General features: G+C 40.3%; 1 protein-coding gene across 1 annotated transcript in view; it reads right to left on the bottom strand.

Moving 5' to 3' along the window:
- Positions 1 to 5,820: 5,820 nt before the first annotated feature.
- The window catches only part of TRIM23 (tripartite motif containing 23), a 29,532-nt gene continuing 14,201 nt past the window's right edge, over positions 5,821 to 21,151 (bottom strand). The window contains exons 8-11 of the mRNA XM_075590133.1: positions 14,192 to 14,321; positions 9,225 to 9,335; positions 8,640 to 8,764; positions 5,821 to 8,032 (exon numbers count right to left, since the gene is read on the bottom strand). Coding sequence (XP_075446248.1) covers positions 7,853 to 8,032; positions 8,640 to 8,764; positions 9,225 to 9,335; positions 14,192 to 14,321 — 546 coding nt within the window. The 3' untranslated portion in view covers positions 5,821 to 7,852. The remainder of the gene's footprint in view (positions 8,033 to 8,639; positions 8,765 to 9,224; positions 9,336 to 14,191; positions 14,322 to 21,151) is intronic.

The raw sequence follows: 21,151 nt of genomic DNA on the forward strand, positions 1-21,151 counted from the left end.
TACAGTCCATGAGCCTGCCCCTTCCAGAGGTTTCTACGGGAGTGGCCAAAGTTAGTGAGCAGTCTTTCTCAGCCTTGAGAGAAGAAAGGACTCTGCCTCTGCACCTCATGGTATATACCCACATATAAAAATAAATAGATACAAAAATACAAATATTAAAAATGTAGAAATTAAAATTGCTTGCTGAAATGTTTTTTAAAGCTAAAGTTTAGATCTGGAATACCAATTACAAAATGCAATAAGGGAAAAAAAAAAAAGAAAAACCCGCATAATTTTAGACTGTTTTCCAAACCCCCTTCCTAAATGAGTCTATACAGTGTTTTTAAATATATATTGAGATTTTTTCAGAATTTCTCCTAGTTCTTAGAAATAAGCCAGATCCATTTCTTAATTTAAACCTTGGGGTGTAAGGGCTCTCATTCTAGAGATCCAATGTGTTTCTTATTGACAAATCTTTGGGATCTTTATTGCAACTGTTCATAAAATGTCTGGATACATGGTTTCATATTACCATTAATTATATTCATTCTATGTTCTAGAAAACTCTTAAGGGTCTAGCAGTGCATGCAATGTATATTCTAATAGATAGACGACATGAAGTGCAACAGTTGATAAAATGATTTCTTTTGACATTGTATTAATAAAAATGATTAAACTTCACATTTTATTCCTTTTAAAATAGTATTCCTAGATTGACTTGTATCCATAGGATGTAACACTAGCATTCAGGCAAAAGAGCTATTGCCAGAGGATCGATTGTAATAGCTATCTAGATGCGAAAAGTTGTCATCATCCCCACTGAATAAAAAATATACTCTATGGGCAATTTCAACGGTTAAAACGAAACTGCACCAGGGAAGAGGACATTACTTCAAACAGTGGATCTAAAAGGTAAGGCTATGCATAAACAGGCCCGTCCCGAGGCATAGCTTTGGCAAGACACAACCCAGGGGCGGCATGTTTCAGGGGGCAGCAAGAGGGAAAGTGTAGCAGTCGCTGCTGCTTTCCTTTTTTTTAACACGTACGATTGAAGCAGGGTGTCGCTGGAGCTGAACCGCATTCATTTTGGCTCCAGGGATCCCATGTCCTGAGATTCTTACTTCGTTAGGGGGTACTGGTATCTCCTGCTCAGGTTTAAAGCCCCCGGCCACGTGGGCCAATAAGAAGCCACCTATAATGTCCCAGCATCCTATTGACCTATGTGATGGGACAGCTAAATCTGAGCAAGAGATATCAGCACCCCCTAAGGCAGTATGTATCTCAGGAAGCAGGGGGGGCCCCGGAATCTAAATGAATGCGGTTCAACTCTGGAGACCTGCTTCATACATAGGAGTGGGGGGGAAAGAAGATATGGCAAGTACAACACATTTTATTACTAGGTACAATCAGGCAGCTCCAAAGATAAAAATAAATATAAGCATATAATGGAATATATTAGAAAGATCCCGTGCTTACCAAATGTATTCCTGATAGACGCTTTGTAGTTTTTTTTTGTTTTTTGTTTTTTTAATCTAAAAAAAATATATACTGGCTCCAAGTGTTTTGAAATTGTCAAGCAAACCAAATCACAAATATGGGTATGTTTATAACGCAACCAGGCTTTTACAAATGTGGACATCAAATGTGTACGTGTGTTACCCTCCTTGCCCGGCTCTTAAGGAGTTTACATCATGTTAGACTATTTATATGCTTGTGCTCTGTCCCATACCTTGTCAGGGTGCTGGATCCGTACATGCGCTGTGTAATTATGCACAAGTTAGAGTTAAGGGCGCCAGGAACTTTTATAGTACAAAAAAAAACCGCTTTATTCACATCCATTGATAATGCTCCACATACAAGGGCAGGCTTCACACACATTAACTGGTGTCAAACAATATAGTTACTGTACTCTGTGTTTCTTCCCTTGGTAGTACTCACTCCTACACGAGGGAGGTACTTTTATGTCCTTTAGTAATGTTAGATTGGCAATATCTTATATAGCTTCCTCAATGCCCATTTATCTGTTGGACCCTGGCTGGGGGGGACACCCTATTCTCAGGGATCAGTACCCCTCTACTGTGGATGGCATTCTTCCTCTATATTGATCAGGGTTTACGGAGGACCTGTCAGTGGGAACACACAATGTCCTCGGGGATCCGAATACCATAATTCTGTATACTGCCCACCTTATCCATGCCTATTGATCAGGGCTTCACCAGGGACATTCCAGTGGGCCCAATCCAACTACGCTCCAGTGTCTAGTCTGAGAACTCCCTGCTGAACAGTCGCCTGCTCCTCTTCTGGTCAAAAGACAATCTTTGCTCATTAGTAAGGGCTCCAACTATAAAGGGCACGTTTAACAGAAAAACAATTAAAAAAAGGTGACAAGACATCCTTAGTAGTTACTATACACTTAAACATAACTTACAATGGAGACTCTTCCACTATTACTCCTCCAGGAACCTGATTCCAGTCTTTTAGCCGAATGTATGTATACACTCTAGTGGTGATGTCACTGTCACCAGACATAATGAGTGTGGCATAGTTTCTGTCAAGTCACTGTATCACATGATGGGGAAAAAAGCAACTGTGTGACCCCCCACACAGTTCACCCTCTAGGGTCCTTAACTACTAGTCCCTTTCAGGGGGGCTATACGTGAAAAAGAAAAGACAGGTATATACAAAAACGGTGCATAATATAAAGTTTCATCAACTGTTGCACTCCTTATGTTGTCTATTTATTAGAATGTACCTGTGGGTACCAATATATTGGATGCACTACTAGACCCTTAAGAGTGTTTTCTAGGACAACGGTGGCAAACTTTTTGAGCTGCGGCCCCCTTCCTGGGAGCCGCAGCGTTTGCCCCCCCTCTCCCAATCACGTAATTTGACGTGCGTTGCCATGGCGATGTGTGACATCGCATGACCCTGTGGTGTCATGGCGACGCGTCGCCAAAGACCCAGCTGACAGCAGGTGAGTTACAGAGGCCTCACGTCTCCCCCGGCCTTTAATTTAAATGCCGTGGAGAAGAGTGTGGGTCCTTTGTAACCGCCTAAGCCCCCCCTAAAAATTCTCCCCCCCCAATTTGCTCACCGCTGTTCTAGGACATAGAAGGAATATGAGAATACAAAACACAGCAGCTTCAGACATTTTATGAAGAGTCGCAATAAAGATCCCAAAGATTTGTCAATAATAGTAATATAACATTGTGCAAAATTCAAGAGGTGGGGGATCGTTACTATAAAAATAAAAGATGTTTTTCCTTGGGGTCTGCAATATTTAGCATGATACGCATAGTTTTAATGGGCTTTTCAATTGTCTCTAATTTAAAATGATCCTCGGTCTTCCTAAATGTCTTTTGTCAGAGGATTCATCCTCCTTCAGACAGGGTTGGTTGTTCCTGGAAGGCCACATGTTTTTCATTGATTAAGGCAACCCTTTATAAATTATTATTTTAATATATATATACAGTGGTCGACAAATCACCAAAAAATCTACTCGCCACCTAGTACCACACATGTGCTGCTTGGGCCAATAGGAGCTCGCCACGATGTTAAATAGCTTCATTTGAGTGCGGTACAATGTGGTATCTTCCATATTTTCATGTAGAGGTATCAGTACCGATAACAGATAACATTCCAATAGACACTGTTTACAGTATAGCTTTTGCTTGCTTCATTCATTGTAACAGCGCCGGAAGAAATCAGTGTATCTCGAAAGCTCGCACAAATAAAAGCATTTAGTTAGCCACAGAACGGTATCATCTATTTATTTTTTGATTTTATATATATATATATATATATATATATATAGCAACTGTAAGTTTACACAGAAAAAAGAAACAAATAAAGTAGCGCCAAAGTGATTGTAAAGTCTAGCCCTAATAGTGAATAGATTACTATTCCGCGCACGAGGAGGCCGCACCGAGCGCAGAATACTATTGCGGCCGTTTGAATGCAGGAGGCAGTCTCTGGGACTTCTAACAGACGGATTTTAATCTTTGGAAGCACCTCTGGATCCCTGCAGCAGCCACATCGTCCCTACAGCCCAGAGGGAGCTTTGAATTATGGTCTACTGATACAGATTAACCGGATGGTGGTGATATAATTCACAAATTGCCTGAATTGTTTTTACTCTTGTGAGTGCATATGCTTCCCCCCCCCCCCCCTCCCTCCTTGTATGTCTTTATTTATATAGTGGCAAAAGTGTACTCAGCGCTTCACAAAGAATACAGTCCTTCCTTTACCATTAAATGTACATTTGTACGCTTTGGGGCGTGTACACACGTACACACACACGTACGTGTGTGTACACACACACACACACACACACACTTTATATTTCCCCCTGCGTGCTGTAAAATCAAAATAAATTGTAAATTAAATTATTCTAAAATCTGATAGGTCTTGAGGCCTGGGTCAAGTAAGAGGGGGGGAACAAAAATAAAAAAAATCAACCCATAATTTGATATTTCAAATGGACATTTCACACCCACCCTCCTCCCTCCCCCTCGGAATTAGCTAAAAGCTAAGATTCCTTAATACATACTACCTACATTGCTAATAAGTCTTGGAATCTTAATCTGTATTTTTTCTGTAATGCATTAACTTTGAATCTAATTCATGCACTTCTCCCTACCCACATCTCACCATATTGATATGGGCAATACTATTAATCATAGTTTTTACATTACAGTTAGACAAGAGCAAAGATTATTTTGTTACCTGTAGTGCTGATGAGCATAATTTAACAAAGAACTACTTTAAAAAAGTTTAACAATTTAATTTACAAAAAAAGAACATTCTATATTTTCCAAAGGGAAAAAAAAATGTCCTCTGGCGCGTAGACTCAGACCATCAGAAGTGGATATGTGAAAGACAAGAGAAAAACAAACAATGTGAGAGTATTTGCACACAATTGTGATTAAACTATCCACTTAGGTGTGCAATCCCCCAAATTGTGCTTTTAATAGTTAATAATAATAACATGTTCATGTATAGCGCTGTTAGTTTTACGTAGCGCTTTACAGAGACATTTTGCAGGCACAAGTCCCTGCCCCGTGGAGCTTAAAATCTATGTTTTTGATGCCTGAGGCACAGGGAGATAAAGTGACTTGCCCAAGGTCACAAGGAGCTGACACCAGGAATTGAACTAGTCAGTGTCTTTACTCACTGAGCCACTACCTCTCACTAATATGAACCATGTTGTCGCATCAACAAGTGCCTTCCTTATTGTCCCATACATCAATCATGTGCTTTAAAATAGGAAAATTTACTACACGTAAGGGGAGATGTTATATATATTTTCATAACAGTTCAGGTAAAATCCCATTTAATGGTAATTGCTAAACAGCATAGCGGCGTTCCCCTGTGCTTAATGTATAGCACAAAACTGTTACTTGCTGTAAATTGAACTTTAACAGCAAGCTGGATTAGAGATGTACTTCAAATAACCCCCCCAAACAAGGGAATTCAGCATGCAAGTACAAGTTTAAATAAAAGACTGATAAATGAATGCACTCACAGCCACCTAACGTTGCACAACTGAAAGTTATTTAAGACACAAGTCTGCTCAGATCACCCTTCCTCCTACTCTTTTCTTAGCTATACTTAGACTCCAGACCAGCTATGGGTTTATTGTGTCCAGATCCCTCCATATTCCCTGGCATCTACCATTCCTCCAAAATCTTCTTAGCTGGGCTTGCCATCACCTTAACTCTCCTTCCCCAGCTCATGCACAGCCTCCGGAAGGCTTCGCATCAGCGCTGAGTGGATCTACAAAGAACACCTTTGATCAATAAATGTTATGGAAAGTAGGTCAAACAATTGTATTTGAAAATGTTTTTTTTTGTTTGTTTTTTGTTTTTAATTCCACACTGCCAAGACAAGTAGTTTATTTTAGGTTGCAATCATGAGAAGCACAAAATGGTTACAGGTTTACAAAGTACGTTTCTCTTAGCAGAAATGTAAAACAAAAGTTATTAAAAAATATTCAAAACATTTGCATATGTTTAAAACAGAACACTTATTGTCTACAATTGCCTTAAGAAACACAATACAGTACCAGGCTAGCATTGTTTCACAGACCATGCAACCATAGTAAGGCCTTAGCACTCCATCCATTCAAACAAACTCCAGAAGTCATATACTTGACTAAGGCGGTCACCAGTTGAGAAAAATTGAAATGTAATTTTACTTTTCAAACCAGTTACTATTTGCAATTCCCTCTCCACCCACATCTTCACTGCTCAACCCCACCTCCCCTTTGTGCTTTCTTCTAGCGGAGAAAGACTTGGACGCTTGTCAACCAGCAAGTAAAAATGTCGCTTGTAAATAAACCAAGCAGTGCTGAAACCAAAATCATGTTCCTATGAGTGCAGGTGTGTAGTGTTCTTTAACTACAGCACAGGGCATCTGTAAAATGCTCTACCCTCCAGCATGAACAGAAGCTAAAAATGACTCGGGCATCACACGTTTAAATAAAGTCTGTGACTTTGTGCAATATTGGTTCAGAATAACAGCTGGCTGAAGCAATACTTTCCTTTATGTTCCCTTTGCATGTAAGATTGCATTACAAGGGAAAGTAACACATATTTATCCATAGCTGTAACAATGCGCATTCTTGAAGTGTAACATACTATATTGCTCAGTACACATTTCCATCCTATAAATGATATGTCCTATAATGTAGTGTTTGCTCTTATATACAGTGCATTGTCTTGCCCTACAATGGGGTTGCAGCCAAGCAAATGTGCCCTTAGATGAGCTTTTATATTCATTGTTAGGTACTCTGCAACCTATGGCCCTTTAGCTATAGAGTCCTGTTATTTAATGTACTTAATTGGGACACTTAAAAAGATCCCCACACCAGGCAACATCAGTGCTTTTCAACTCTATACTGCACCTCAAAGCTGCTCTATTGGTTCTCGTCTAAGTGATCCAGGTAGTGTGTATTATTATTAATAACACAGCCTGGCTATTTTACCCCCATTGTGTAGGTTATAAACACAGAAGCCAATGAAAAAAAAAAAATCAACCAAGCGACTCAAGCAGCCCAATAATTCCACTGTAATTCTTTTGTAACTCCCAAGCGACATGTTTTCCATTACTTAAGCAGTAAAACTTGAATATTTCAACATTAAAACTATAACTATATAGTTTACAGGGGAGGAAGATTTAAATGGCTCCTTAGGACAAAATACAATTACAGTGATGGATACGATGTGTAGCACAAATAGTCCAAGCTGATAATTTATGGAAAGCTTGCTTGCATCTCTAATCCCTTTGCTGCAAGACCTTTGTTTCAGCGAATGGGTGAAATACAACTTAAAGAACTAAAGATGTTGGTGTTTTCTGATAATTGTGACAGGTTAAAAATAGGATTAGACTTGTGATGTATTATCTAATGACAATACTGTGACTTGTGTAAACATTAGACTCGTATATATTAAATATGAACAAGTAATTCTCATCCAGCCAAAGTGTTAGTTACATAACCTTCACAGTCAAGTCACAATACCCATAACAACTGTAGCAGCCTGTTGTGTGTGCTACTTAATTTCATTTGCCATTAAGGATTTTTTTTTTCCTGCTGTAAATAGTTATGATTTGAACCAGGAGTGGCCAACTCCTATCCAAGAACTACCAACAGGCCAGGTTTTCAGTATATCCCTGCTTCAGCACAGGTGGTCCATTGACCGAGCCAAAGCAGGGATGTCCTGAAAACCTCACCTGTTGGTGGCCCTCGAGAACGGAAATAGGCTACCCCTGATTTAGACTTTGTTAAGACAGCCCAACATTCTGTTAGATGCACGTAACAGTTACACAGACATATTCACTGAATTATATATTAAATGCACACATTCTGATGGATCTATGCTACATCCAACACACCGGCAGCCACCAGTTGCCTAGACAGCCAGTCCAGGCCATCATACAGCCCCATGCCACTCCTGGCATCACATCCCTGGATATACCAGCTCCGGCCACAGCAGAGTTTATGAAGGCTAAGCAGCTCTGTCATTTCTTCTACTGAAAGGGCTCCTGCAACATCCTGAATAAAAGAAGAGGATACTCTTAATTCAAGTTAAGTGATGTACAAGAAGCAAAAATGCCAGCATTTTTGTTACACACAAAAAGGTACAATAGCTATTGTTAAATATCAACGTCAATAGAAGGTTATTCAGTAACAATGTGTTTAAAGTGTCAGTCCCTCCATTATGTATGTATGCATGTTAAATACAGTTTTAGTTGAAGTAAAACTCCACGAATGCACTTCCTTGATATTTCTATTGAAAAACAAATTAAGTGCCTATTGTCATAGTTCAATTACAAAACATAAACCTCATTAAATACGATTTTGAAAGAATGTAAAAAAAAAAAAACATTTAAAAATTGCTTTTCCCTCAGTACTCAAAGAATGTAGTTAATGACTTTTACCTCTACGACTACGATATATAGACCTTAAACCACAAAATACTGTATTCCAACAACCGACATTAACTATATGAGAGGCAACAGCACCGATCAGAGAGGAATAAGATGAGTGGGACAAGACATTTTCTTATGGATTGATGCCATGAATATTAGTTTTATGTTCACATTTTTTTTTTTCTTGTTTGCTTCTTTTCTGCATCCCATTTAAAAAAGGCGTTTGGTACCTGTTTATTGGCAAAAATGAGAAGCAGAGCATCCCTCAGTTCCTTTTCAGTGAGTAGCTTTGCAAGTTCACTGTGAGCTTCTGTGACTCTGTCCCTGTGACTGCTGTCTATTACATACACCACCGCTGCAATGGGGAAAGGAGAAGAGCAACAAAAAAAAAAAAGTGATTGCATGGAGGAGCGATCGCAAGACATTCAACTTCTAATGCGGATTCAGTATAAGGAGGTTTAAAAATGCAAACATTATGCCCCATACAAGTATTACTAGAACACTTCAACTTAGGGCAACAATCAAAAAAGATACTTTCCCTCAAGATATTACACTAAATGCTGAGTTAGCTCCTGTTCCATTCCCTCCACCCCCCCCCCCCCAAAAAAAATAATTTAAAAACTGTTTAGCCCCAAACTGTGCAAAAAACATATCAAAGACCTACACAGACTGCTATATAAAATTGGGCTATTGCCGTGTGTGTTTGTTGTAGCGAGATGGTTTCCATCTTAAATTTTTTGAACAAGTAGCAGTGAAAACTACCATGAAAAAAAAAAAAATAACCAAAGATGGCCTTCAGAGCTCGCCACACCCACCTTGTGTGTTAAGATAATAATGTTTCCACAACGGTCTGAGCTTGTGCTTGCCTCCGACATCCCAAATGGTAAACTTTAAGTTTTTGTATTCAACAGTTTCAACATTAAAACCTTCAAAAACAAAAAAGATTATTGTAATCAAACAAAGTACCTGCTTCAATGTGTGCTGGTGGACATGTCTGCAATGGATATAGGTGCTATACAGTATATAATTATGGCAAACTTACCAATACTGTACCAAAAAAAAAAAAAAGTCTCAGAAAACCACTGTGGTCCTTATGTAATATGCAGCGAAGCAGATTGCCTGTCCTGGAGAAGACTTTAGTCTCCTTCATTTGAATAAATGTGGTCTTTTCTCCAGCATGGGAAAGATTTCCGAGCATAGAGTGGAGGCTAACAAGAGTGTTTGGAAAGCTAATTGAAGAGCACAGTTGTAAACTATTACCCTCTCTAAGGCTCACTTATAGTGCCGGCGACGTCAGGCTACGGTCTCTGGAAAAAATCAAATTGAGATGATTTCCAGGGATCGCGACCAAGCCGTCGCATTGCGCCTACTATAAGCGCACGCGACGGCGGCAATGCATTTCTTTTGACGAGACGTCGCCGGCACTATAAGCGCAGCCCAAGACACAAAGGGGCTGAGTCAGAAAAGGACTACAAGAGCACTGTAATGTAACTTTAGATACATTTAAAAAGACTTCTTATACTAGAACATTTTGCAGCATCTGTACCATATATTTATATGGTACAAAGTTAAAGTGGAAGACAAATATAGTGTATCATGGAAATAAAGTGTAATGCGCAAATTGTAAAACAATAAAACAAGCATAAGAATCCAAATTTGTGTAAAAACTCCTAACTTTCCCTGCAGCTTAAAGCAGAGTACCATCACCACTACAGTAGTTGGATGAGTTCAATGTAGAAATTGGGGCGAGAAATGCCTGGGGGAAAAAAAAAAAAACAGGACACAAAATGTGGAAAAAGCAATACAAACTAGAAAACTGATCTTTAAAACTCACAAACCAATTTATTTGGCTAAAGTCTTAGTTTAAAAGGATTAATTCCAGAATTATCACAAATCTTCACTCCTCTCAGTAGCTCCAAAGATGGGGGGGAAAAGGGGGGAGAAATCCGTAGCATGCTACTGTATTTATATAAGATAAATGGTAGTATAACACTACCATTTCACTCACATTTAAAAATAGCACACGCCAGCGCCATCTGAGCCTTCCAAATACTTCTGTGTCACGTGATGTCTGCTAGTATTGTGGCACTACGGCTTCCAAGGCTCTGTGCAGCGGCGGCAGCAGGACTTTGGGAGGTTGTAGGAATTTCCGGTGTAGCCACAGTCTAACGGAATGGAATTGGCCACCCTACGCATTTCACCATTGCATCCAAAGAGAATTCTTTCCCTTTGTCTATAAACCAATCCGATGCAAGGAGGAGGTATATTAGGGATTTATTTATAAAATATTTTACCAGGAAGTAATACATTGAGAGTTACCTCTCGTTTTCAAGTATGTCCTGGGGATAGATCCATGCAGCTCTTTAAACCCCTGATAAAGCATTGGAGAAATGCGTAGGGTGGCCAATTCCATTGTGTTAGAGACTGTGGCTAAAGGTGACGATCATACATCTTCCCGATGTGCTGCCGCCACACAGATTTGGAAGTCACAGTGCTGCGAGACGAGACTAGCAGACATCACGACACAGAATTGTTTGAAAGGCTCAGATGGTGCAGTGAAGACGATCATGCTATTAGCCTATGTCCTACATGCCTGTTTGTAATGTATTAAATGTGCCTGAAATGGTAATGTTTATACCACCATGTATCCTATATAAATATAGTATTATGCTATGGATTTCTCTTTTTTTCATCTTTGGAGTGAAGATTTGAGAGTCTTAGGCGAGGTCCCCAGTGCAGCCGGCCGTGCGTGCGCCTCTCACCAGCCCCATACCTGCTCCCTGGCTGTCCCTAGTCCCTCCTCGCTCCCAGGCTCACTGCGACGTTTCAGCCGGCAGGGGTTACAACAAGTTTGTGATCTTGAGCGGCGACGCATCACGTGGTGTGACAGGGAGCCAAATCAGAGAAGGGGGGGAGAAGTCTGCTGAGCTCCGTGTGTCACAGAAGCGTGCGTGTGGGGGGAGGGGGAGGGGCATGGCTTTTTTTCTTAGTTTGGCTGGCGTTGTGGCCCCACCCCCTCATCTTGGCCACGCCCACAGAGCCTGTTTTTTCTCGCCCCCACCCGCGCCTCAGAACGCCGCCTGCAGACGGAATAGCGCTCTGCACGCACAGCCAGGTCGCAAGGTGGGCGTGCAGTGGGGCCTCAGGCTTAGTTGGTATAAGCCGATAAATTCCAGGAATATATCCAAAGAAATTCGTTTGAGTGTTACAGATCCATCTTCCAGTTTATTGCATTTTCCATTTTGTCCCCACATTTTTTTGTACTATATATTTTTCTTTTTTCCCCCAGCGCTAAAGGCATTTCTTGCTCCAATTTATATGGTACAGATGTAATAAATACTTGCATTAAATGTTATGAATGCTTTCCATTACCTTAGCAGCTGCAATGAAATTAGCAGTAGTAGACCGTCCTTGGTCATACCTAAGCTCTTTCCCGGCCAGAAGAACCCTGGTTTACAAGGTCTACCACTCAATACTTCATTTAAACTCACAAAGAAAACATCCCAACGGTTAGGAGACACAGGTGTTCATTATGTTAAACTATCAATATAATATAGAGAATATTTTTTAGTGTGTAGGCGGTCACTGCAGCAGGAATTCAACCGCAAACGTGAATAGTTAAAATCAGCTTTATTAAACTAGAATGCTGCGCATCACAGAGATCACTCTGACGCGTTTCGTTCCCGTGTGGAACTTTATCAAAGAGTAATGGTCTCTTACACTGGTGTCAAATATATACATGGATTCTTATCCTGATTGGTCAACACTTAATTGTACACAGGCAATAGCAATCAGTGGGTTGTGTAATTGATGTTGGAAGGATCCTGTACAGACTACAGTGTATGTGATTATTCAACAACATTGGTAAAGGTGACAAGTAAAAATACAAAATAACATATAAATTAAAATCACAAACAGTGAATTGCAGCATCTATGATATCAATATATATCATATACAATAAAAATGAATAAGGGTTTGAAGAATCATTAAATTAAATTAAAGAAAGTTGCTGTTGCATGGTTTGATGGCATCAATCTGCAATATTCATCATGCATGTGTTATGACATTTATGAAACCCAGTTGTAGTTATTTTTAACTACTTTCCCATACTTCAATAATCACATATGTTCTTGCAAGCAGTTTTCTATTTGAGAGAAATAATGCTATTCTATTCTTTGCAAAGATAGGACCATTTTGCTTTGTAACCCCATGAAAGCTGTTGTATTACCCAAATGATCAAATGCTACTTTTGAAGTGGGCAAATCTACGTCATCACCTGGAATGCTCTAATTTTGGAAGACAAAAAAAAAATTGGCATGTGATGGTTAAAGCCTACCGATGGATTTTATACGTGTAATAAATAGAATATCTGTAAATTTACCAATAAATACCGGAGCATGTGAGGAGTATCGAGAATATAGATGCGACACTTCTGTATTCAAAACACTTGGCTTTGGGCCATAATGTCTGTCATGATAATATCATGAGATATTAGGTATTTTAATCCATCTGGTGCTTCGGGGGTTAAATGGTGCAATTAGTTGGGTTTAAAAAATACAATATTTGGGGTTTATGACTTGTGAATGAATCGGAGGGGCCTCTGCGAAGGTGAAAGGTGGGGCAGCTTGCAGGCTTTAGGGGAGATATTGTCAATTTGAGGGACCTATATGGAGACGAATTTAGGGTAGATATTGTCCATTTGAGAGACCTTTGCGGAGGTGAATATTGGGGCCGTGTGCAAGCGGAGCAGATCACATGCTCACAAGTGTGCTGTACAGGACAATAGCGATAGCAGATAGTTACAGTGTTGCACTATTAAATGGTTTCCAAATCAAAAAGAGGGTTGTAGACTTAAAATCGTTTCAAGGACGAAGTTGACATATGGACCAACATTGCCAAAATGTCGATCAACACACAAAAATAAAAAGGGGTAGAAGCCGTTATACAGATGGTACCAGACCCCTCTAGGATACACACAACAAAAATCATTTGTCACTATTTTTCTGGGGTTGTGGCCATATTGGCACGATGTTCCATACTTGGCGGCAGTGCCCGATCATTAAAGCTTTATGGAAAGAGGTGTTTGATCTAATATGACGCTAAATATTACGCCGAGACCATCTCCATGCAGTGGCAGATTTCCCAATTTGGGGGCAGCAAAAATGTCCGCCTCCATATTAATTTGCTGTGCTCTCAGGCCTGATAGGAAATGACTTGCATATGCCGGGCGCCTCCTTGCTGTCTCCCTTCTGCCGCCCTCCTCCTCCCGATTTTTTTTATAATCCAGCTCTGGTGGCAATTTACAATTTCAGAAAAGGTGTCTGCTATTACTTTGGAAGTCAGGATGATAGTCTACTTGGGAGAAAATAATATATCCAAGGGCCATTAAAACTGTCTTCATAGGGCACTTTCTAAGAGCTTCTTTGAAACTCAGCCCTGAAAACTGCAAATGAGCTCTCAACAAAAGTACTACATAAACCATTTGTGTTGCTGTGATTTTCGGTAGGTTTTTTGGTTAAAAAAAATTTTTTGTAATTCTAGTATACTAAATTGTAAAACAAGTATAAAAAAACATTTTTTTTAAATCTGCATATGGCCTTGCTACCAGTTTCTTTATCTCTGCAAAGCCAGTAGATGATTTTCGGCTCATTTTGGCATTTCTGCTTTGGATTCAAAAGATAAATTGGAAGAGGTATACGTTCGGTAGAAGTTATACGATGCGTTGCACTGGGGTACAAGCCGGCAGTTACAAGTGAACCTAGTTGATTTGTTATTACTCACCTATGGTTGGAATTGGTTGCATGAACTCATCTTGTTTCAACTTAAACAAAATCGTTGTTTTTCCCGCTCCATCGAGTCCCAATGTAACAACCCGAATTTCCATTTTAGGACCAATGTGAACTCTATTATCCTGCACACAAAAGAAACACATTGCATACATGCATTACAATGTAGGGGAAATCCTTGCAAAACGCTTAACATGCTGCTTAAAAACACCAGGAACATGGGGCGTGGCTTGGAAGCTGAGCAGACGCAGATCTGCTGAGCGCCGTTAGGGAGGAAGAGCTGCAAGGCTATCCGGCCCCATAGACGACAGGAGGGGACCGTGGAGGTGAGGTCTGACGGGCCCATGCCTTAAGATGGCAGCCATCTGCTCAAGTGAGGAGTAAGGGAGCCCAGGGGACATGTGGCAGGCAATGTATGGGACAACTGCCTAAATGAGGTACTGTAACCACAGGGGAGCACTACAGGAGTCAAACAAAATAACTATAGCTATAAACTACAGTAACTGCACCCACAAGATCAGCCCAAAAGCTAAACAAAAAATAGACACGCAGGCAGCAGCAGAACTGTAGAGAATGCCTACAGAAAAAAAAAAACCGCCTTAGATACGGAGAAAACCCCGTTCATTTTTGAAATAATTAATATTCCAGGACCCAAAACAAGTAAAGAATCGCAGGACTCCGCAACGCCAGGAACAACCCGATTCCACCCAGAGTGGAGAGGACAACAACGGGTTGACGTGGGCAGTAAGAACAGAAATACCAACGATAACAGCAGTTAGCAGAACAGAGACAGGAGGAGCCCGCAGGACAAAAACAGAGACCGAGTGAAGAAGAGTTACCATTATAATTATACACGAAATGATCGATATAACAGACATTATTGACTGTATTTTTATGTCTGACTATCAGACTGTCAGCTTAGAGGTCTGAACTATGCAACGCTGTGGATATATAGCGATTTGACCACAACTCACAAACTAGATGCCTTTGCAAGAGGAAAACCAAAATTGCAATAGTATATGACAGTTCAAATGTTTAGAAAGGGGTCTTCCTTTTTTTCCCTTTCTTTCTGTTGATAGTCAGTTCCGATTAGAGATAATTAAGGGATGATGATTTTCTAGATCAGTGTATGAAGAGGTCTATGGTAGTGCTGTGACTTTATAACAGATGTATTATAGATAATGAAAAAACTATAATAAAGTGCAACAAATATTGTAATGTACTCAAGCTGCAGCCTAAACACCAGCGGTTTTCCCCAAAACCGCAAATTAAAAAAACCTAACCAAAACAGTGTTCATGGCGCATGTCTCTGTTCACTTTCCTGTCCTCCACGTGTGGTAGCGTTTGTCATCTTAAAGTAAATGTTAATGCACTATATACATGGATTTGTGTTTCTTCATATGAGGGTCTACAAAGAGTCTGCTGACCTGGAGAATCTTCTACTTGGAGTTACAGTATTATGTGTTTTTCAGTGCTAACTAACACTGGGTTTATTTGCACATATTAACTGTTTTATCACTTTGCGCCATGAACACTGTTTTGGTTTAGGTATTATAGATAATAAATTGAGGGTTCAATGTCTTAACATTAAGTTTGAGGCATAAGGTAGGAAATTATGTATATGTACTAGAAAGAGCTAAGGAAAATGAAGTATCAACCGCAATGAGAAGAAAAAAAAAAAGTGAGGTTGGTTGCTAACCATCACTACGAACCCAAACATCACAATAATCATGACACAAAGCAAAGATCTTTTTGTTCACTCCAGCGTACATCTGCGTTGCCCCGAAGGCGCACAGCCTTTGGTGCAGCCGAAGGGCGTGAGCCGTTTGCTGATGTTAAAGCTGCTCTATTTCTATCTGAAACTCACAAGCTCTTTATCCCCTGTACCCAATTTTCCTACTTTATCTGTCCATGAAATGTCTGTGAAGTGACTGTATAACCCTGTTCTTTTATTGTAACCATGTATTTTTTATAACTCTGTGCCCAGGACATACTTGAAAACGAGAGGTATCTCTCAATGTATTACTTCCTGGTAAAACATTTTTATAAATAAATAAATATACTGTAGGATAGTCACTCTGAATGGAAAGGGGCTAAACTCACTGGTAAAAAGGAGACGGGCCCTTGAAGAGATAAACAAGATGAAAAACGATGCAATGTTTATACAGGAAAGAGATAAAGAACCGAGAATGATCAATAAAGACATTGTACAAAATTTCTATAGCTCAAGAGAAGAAAAACAGGGTGGGAATTCTGCAGGATATCACCACGAAGAAAGATATACAAGGTAGATATATAATGATCAAAGGGGAGATAAAAGAGAAGAAGGTTACCTATGTATGTACATATATACATATCTTTGGGCAGGCAGATTTTTTCTTTAGAGGAAGTGCTAGCAATAATTAATGTGTTTAGAGAAGGAGCTCTATATGTGGGTGGTGATTTTAATGTTGCACTAATCCGGTGTTGGATACTTCCAAAGGACATACAAAAGTGAGCAAAAAAGACACAAAATGTATACATAAAATATTGAATCAGCAGGCATTAGTTGATGCCTGGAGAGTTTTGAATCCGTCAGGGAAAGATTACACGTATTACTCACACCCACATGATGGCTATTCTAGAAAAGATCATCTTTTTATAGACCAGTTTAATGTGAGTAAAATACAGAAAGTCAATATTGGTAATATTAGATGGTCAGACCACGCACCAGTAAGTGTAGAAATTGATTTGGGTGAGGGGTATATACAGAAAAGAGAGTGTACATGGAGATTGAACGAGTACTTACTGAAAAATAGTAATGTAGTATTAGTGATTGAGGATGCTCTTAAAAAGTATTTTGCAGAAAATAATATAGGGAATATATCACCAGCAATATTGTGGGAAGCTCATAAAAGTGTTATAAGGGGAGTGTTTATTCAGCAAGCCTCCCTCAGGAAAAAACTAAGAGAAAAATACATTATAAAATTAAGCAAGTGAATCCAAGACCTTGAAACAAAACATAAGAGGGCAGCAGATAAGGAGATATTAGCGAACTAATAACCGCCAGAGGAAAATTCAACTTGCTAGCAACTCAAAAAATAGAAAAGTAATTGACTTGGCTTAAACATAAATATTATGAGAAAGGTAATAAGATGGATAGACTGTTAGCCAATAAGTTAAAACAGAAGCAGAGCCAATATAATAATCAGCAAAATTCGGAAGCAGGATGGAGTAGTGTCACAGGATCCAAAAGTAATTAAAGAAGAGTCCAGACTATTTTTTGAGAAATTATATGTAGCCGAGCTCCTCTTTTACCTCTGGTGCAGGGAGGGAGGCTGCAGGGGGATCGGAGCTGCTGGAGCTCCGGACTTGGAGTGCGGGGACCGCCATTTTGTATTTGCGCATGCGCAGTATTATGCTGTGCGCATGCGCAGAATGATGCTGTGCGCATGCGCAGATAGCTTGTAGTGCGGCGGCCATGTCAGGAGGCTCAGCAAGATGTCTCGCAGGACTACAAGTCCCAGGATCCTCTAGGGAAGGGAGAACCACGTGGGGCAGACCAGCCAATAGGGATTTATCCATAGGAAAGCCGGATATAGCTTTGGCACGCAAATGGACCGCGAGGCAGTCTGACGTGGGGGCAAAGGAACAGGTAGTGTCCAGGGAGCAGTGCTAGGCCTAGATTTGCCCCTTAGGCCCCAGCTAGGCCCTAAGTCCTCTAGTAAAGTGTTGCAGGGAACGCCCCAGATAGGGACTCTTCCCCATTAGAGTATTGTGAGTATTGTTAGTGTTGCGGCATCGGTGACCGGACGGCCACGCAGTGCTCTGTGGTCTGGGACCAGGCCACAGGCTACACCATAGACATTAGGCGAGGCACTCCAGCTGGAGCTCGCCTCAAGGCGGATCGGGATAAAGCGTGATGGGAACTTTGCAGACCCCACATTGTGGGACCACGGATGCAGCTCTGCTCAGAGTATCTCCACAATTCCATGGTTGTAGCCAGGAAGGTACCCACCGTGCACCATCACATCACAAGGGGGGTAGAGCTACCTCACACTTTGGGTGGGCTTGCTCATGTCAACATCGGGTTACAGGTGCCCAGGGCAGCCTCAGTACTTTGGGGGGCTCGCTCTTGGTTGTGTGCGAGTATTGCACAGGGATATTGTTATTGCTATTGTTATTATATGTGTGCGTCAGTAAACCATTGTTATATACCTGTGTGTGTATTATTCATCACTGTATTGGTTCCTGTGAGGGGGTTATCCCGCCCACGCTGGGATCCCTCATAGGTTGAGGTGCTGTACCGAGAGGAGAAAGAGCTCACCCAGTCTCCCAGTGGCAGAGGCTTAGGCCTCATGTGAGCAACAGGTATATCAGCACGTGTAGTTCCCTTAGTCATAGGGAAAGGGGGCTACATATCCAATATAGAAGACATGCAAAATAGGAAAAAAGGAACATATAGAGGGAGACAGACTTATTTATGAAGGATATTCAAACTAAAACAATTATACCCGAGGCGAGAGATTAACTTGATGCGGTTATAACGGTGGATGAGATAGAAAAAGTGGCGAAAGATCTACCCAATGGAGAACGTCCAGGTCCTGACGGACCACCATATACATACTATAAAACCTTTGCCAACTCATATAGCACACATTCAGGGTATGTTTAATACTTTAAGAGACTCAGGAAACCTATCCCAATATATGTGGGAAGCTCATTACTGTTATCCCTAAGCCAGATAAGGACAAACTGAATTGTGCAAGCTATTGTCCAATATCGCTTATAAAATGTAGATGTCATTTCTTACCAAAATTTTAGCGAACAGACTTAATGAATATTTGCCGGATCTGGTGAAGAGTGATCAAACCGGATCTATACCAAAAAGGGAAGCCAAGGATAACACTAGACGAATTGTAAATATACTGAACCAGATTAATAAAACAGACTATGATATTATGTATAGATGCAGAAAAGGCATTCGATAGAGTGCAATGGAATTTTATGTTTAAAATGTTGTAACGTATAGTAACGAGGGATATGTTCAGGCAGTATATAAAGGCACGATATAGCAATCCGTCAGCAAGGGTCAAAATAAATGGGCAGGTCTCGAACTCATTTAAAATATTTAATAGTACAAGTCAGGGTTGCCCTTTGTCCCTGTTGATTTTTGAACTATTAATGGAGCCATTAGCAGAATCATCCATATATTGTGGGAGTTAAAATGGGCGAGAAAGAACATAAGATCGCATTATATGCGGATGATGTTCTTCTGATAAACTCTCTGGTTTCGTTGCCAAGTATAATGAATGTACTGGGCAAATATAGTTCAGCATCTAATTTTAAAATCAATTTAACAAAAACAGAGGCTCTAAATATAATTCTTCCGGCAGGGTTGGCTTAAAGAAAACTTCCCTTTCAAGTGGAAGAATAAGAGTATAAAATATTTAGGTACAAATATAATGACCAAAAGTAGAAGATCTGTTCCAGGCCAATTTTACTCCATTAGCAAAAGCAATAGAAAACGATTTTAAAAAGGTGGAATAAGAGTATTATCTTGTGGATAGCCACATGTATTACTACTGTGAAGCGCTATGTACATTAATGGCGCTATATAAATAAAGACATACAATACATACAATAGGTAGAATTAAATTGTATTAAAATGAATATATTGCCAAGGCTTATGTACAGGCATACCCCGCATTAACGTACGCAATGGGACCGGAGCATGTATGTAAAGCACTACCTTTTCCCCACTTATCGATGCATGTACTGTACTGCAAACGTCATATACGTGCATAACTGATGTAAATAACGCATTTGTAACAGGTTCTACAGTCTCCCCGCTTGCGCACAGCTTCGGTACAGGTAGGGAGCCGGTATTGCTGTTCAGGACGTGCTGACAGGCGCATGCGTGAGCTGCCGTTTGCCTATTGGGCGATATGTACTTACTCGCGAGTGTACTTAAAGTGAGTGTACTTAAAGCGGGGTATGTCTGTATTTGTTTGAGACTATCCCCGTGAAAGTTTCCAAGTCATATATTACTACGCTTCAAAGTAAAATGAATACATTTGGGAATTTAAAAAGCCAAGGACCAATACTAAAACATTGCAAAGACATAAATCACAAGGTGGATTGGGCTACCAAACATCAACAAGTATTATCTCGCTACACAAGTGAATGCCCTTTTTGAATGATTTCACTGTACTACAAATAAACTCTGGGTGGAAATTGAAAATAATTATTGCAAATCGATACAAATAAGGATCCATGGCTTAAGAAGAAAGATCGACCTAGAGGTCTGTACGAGCACCCCACTATTGGCACAGGACGACATTTCTAAAGATGAGAGAATCTCCACGTTCCCATCCCCTATAACTCCAATATGTGGGAACCCCGATTTCCCCCCAGGGCTCGACTCTGGAATATTTAAATAAAATATGGAGTCAAGCGGGTGTAGTTAGGCTAGGAGATCTGATGGATCTGGGTAAGACTGGATCTTTTAAGCACTTTCAGATCCAGTTTGAATTTAAAGAAGGGGAGAGATGGCAATATATGCAAATTTTACATTATATGAATGGTGGGGGGGGGGGGAACATTAAGGGTGCTGAACCCTTTTGAAACGGTGCTGGTTTTGCACTGCGGGCACAATATATTATCTATAGAACATTACTAGAAATTAATATTGAATCTAAACCAGGGTTTGTACTAGCCAGGGAAAAAGAACTGGGTAGGGAATACTGAAAGAATGCTACCCAGGAACTTCCAATAAGTGCTGGAGAGGTTGTGAGGAGGTGGGAACAATGCTTCATATCTGGTGGGAGTGTAAGATAATAGAGCGGTTTTGGGATATGATATTAGAGCAGATTTTTAATATTACCGAGATTAGAATCCCAAAAGACCCGAGTATTACACTGCTAGACAGAGAAGGGGTCAAAGGGCATAGAATTCGGAAATCTCTATTAATACA

Source organism: Ascaphus truei, chromosome 1 (assembly GCF_040206685.1).
Source record: "Ascaphus truei isolate aAscTru1 chromosome 1, aAscTru1.hap1, whole genome shotgun sequence".
NCBI classification, from domain to species: domain Eukaryota; kingdom Metazoa; phylum Chordata; class Amphibia; order Anura; family Ascaphidae; genus Ascaphus; species Ascaphus truei.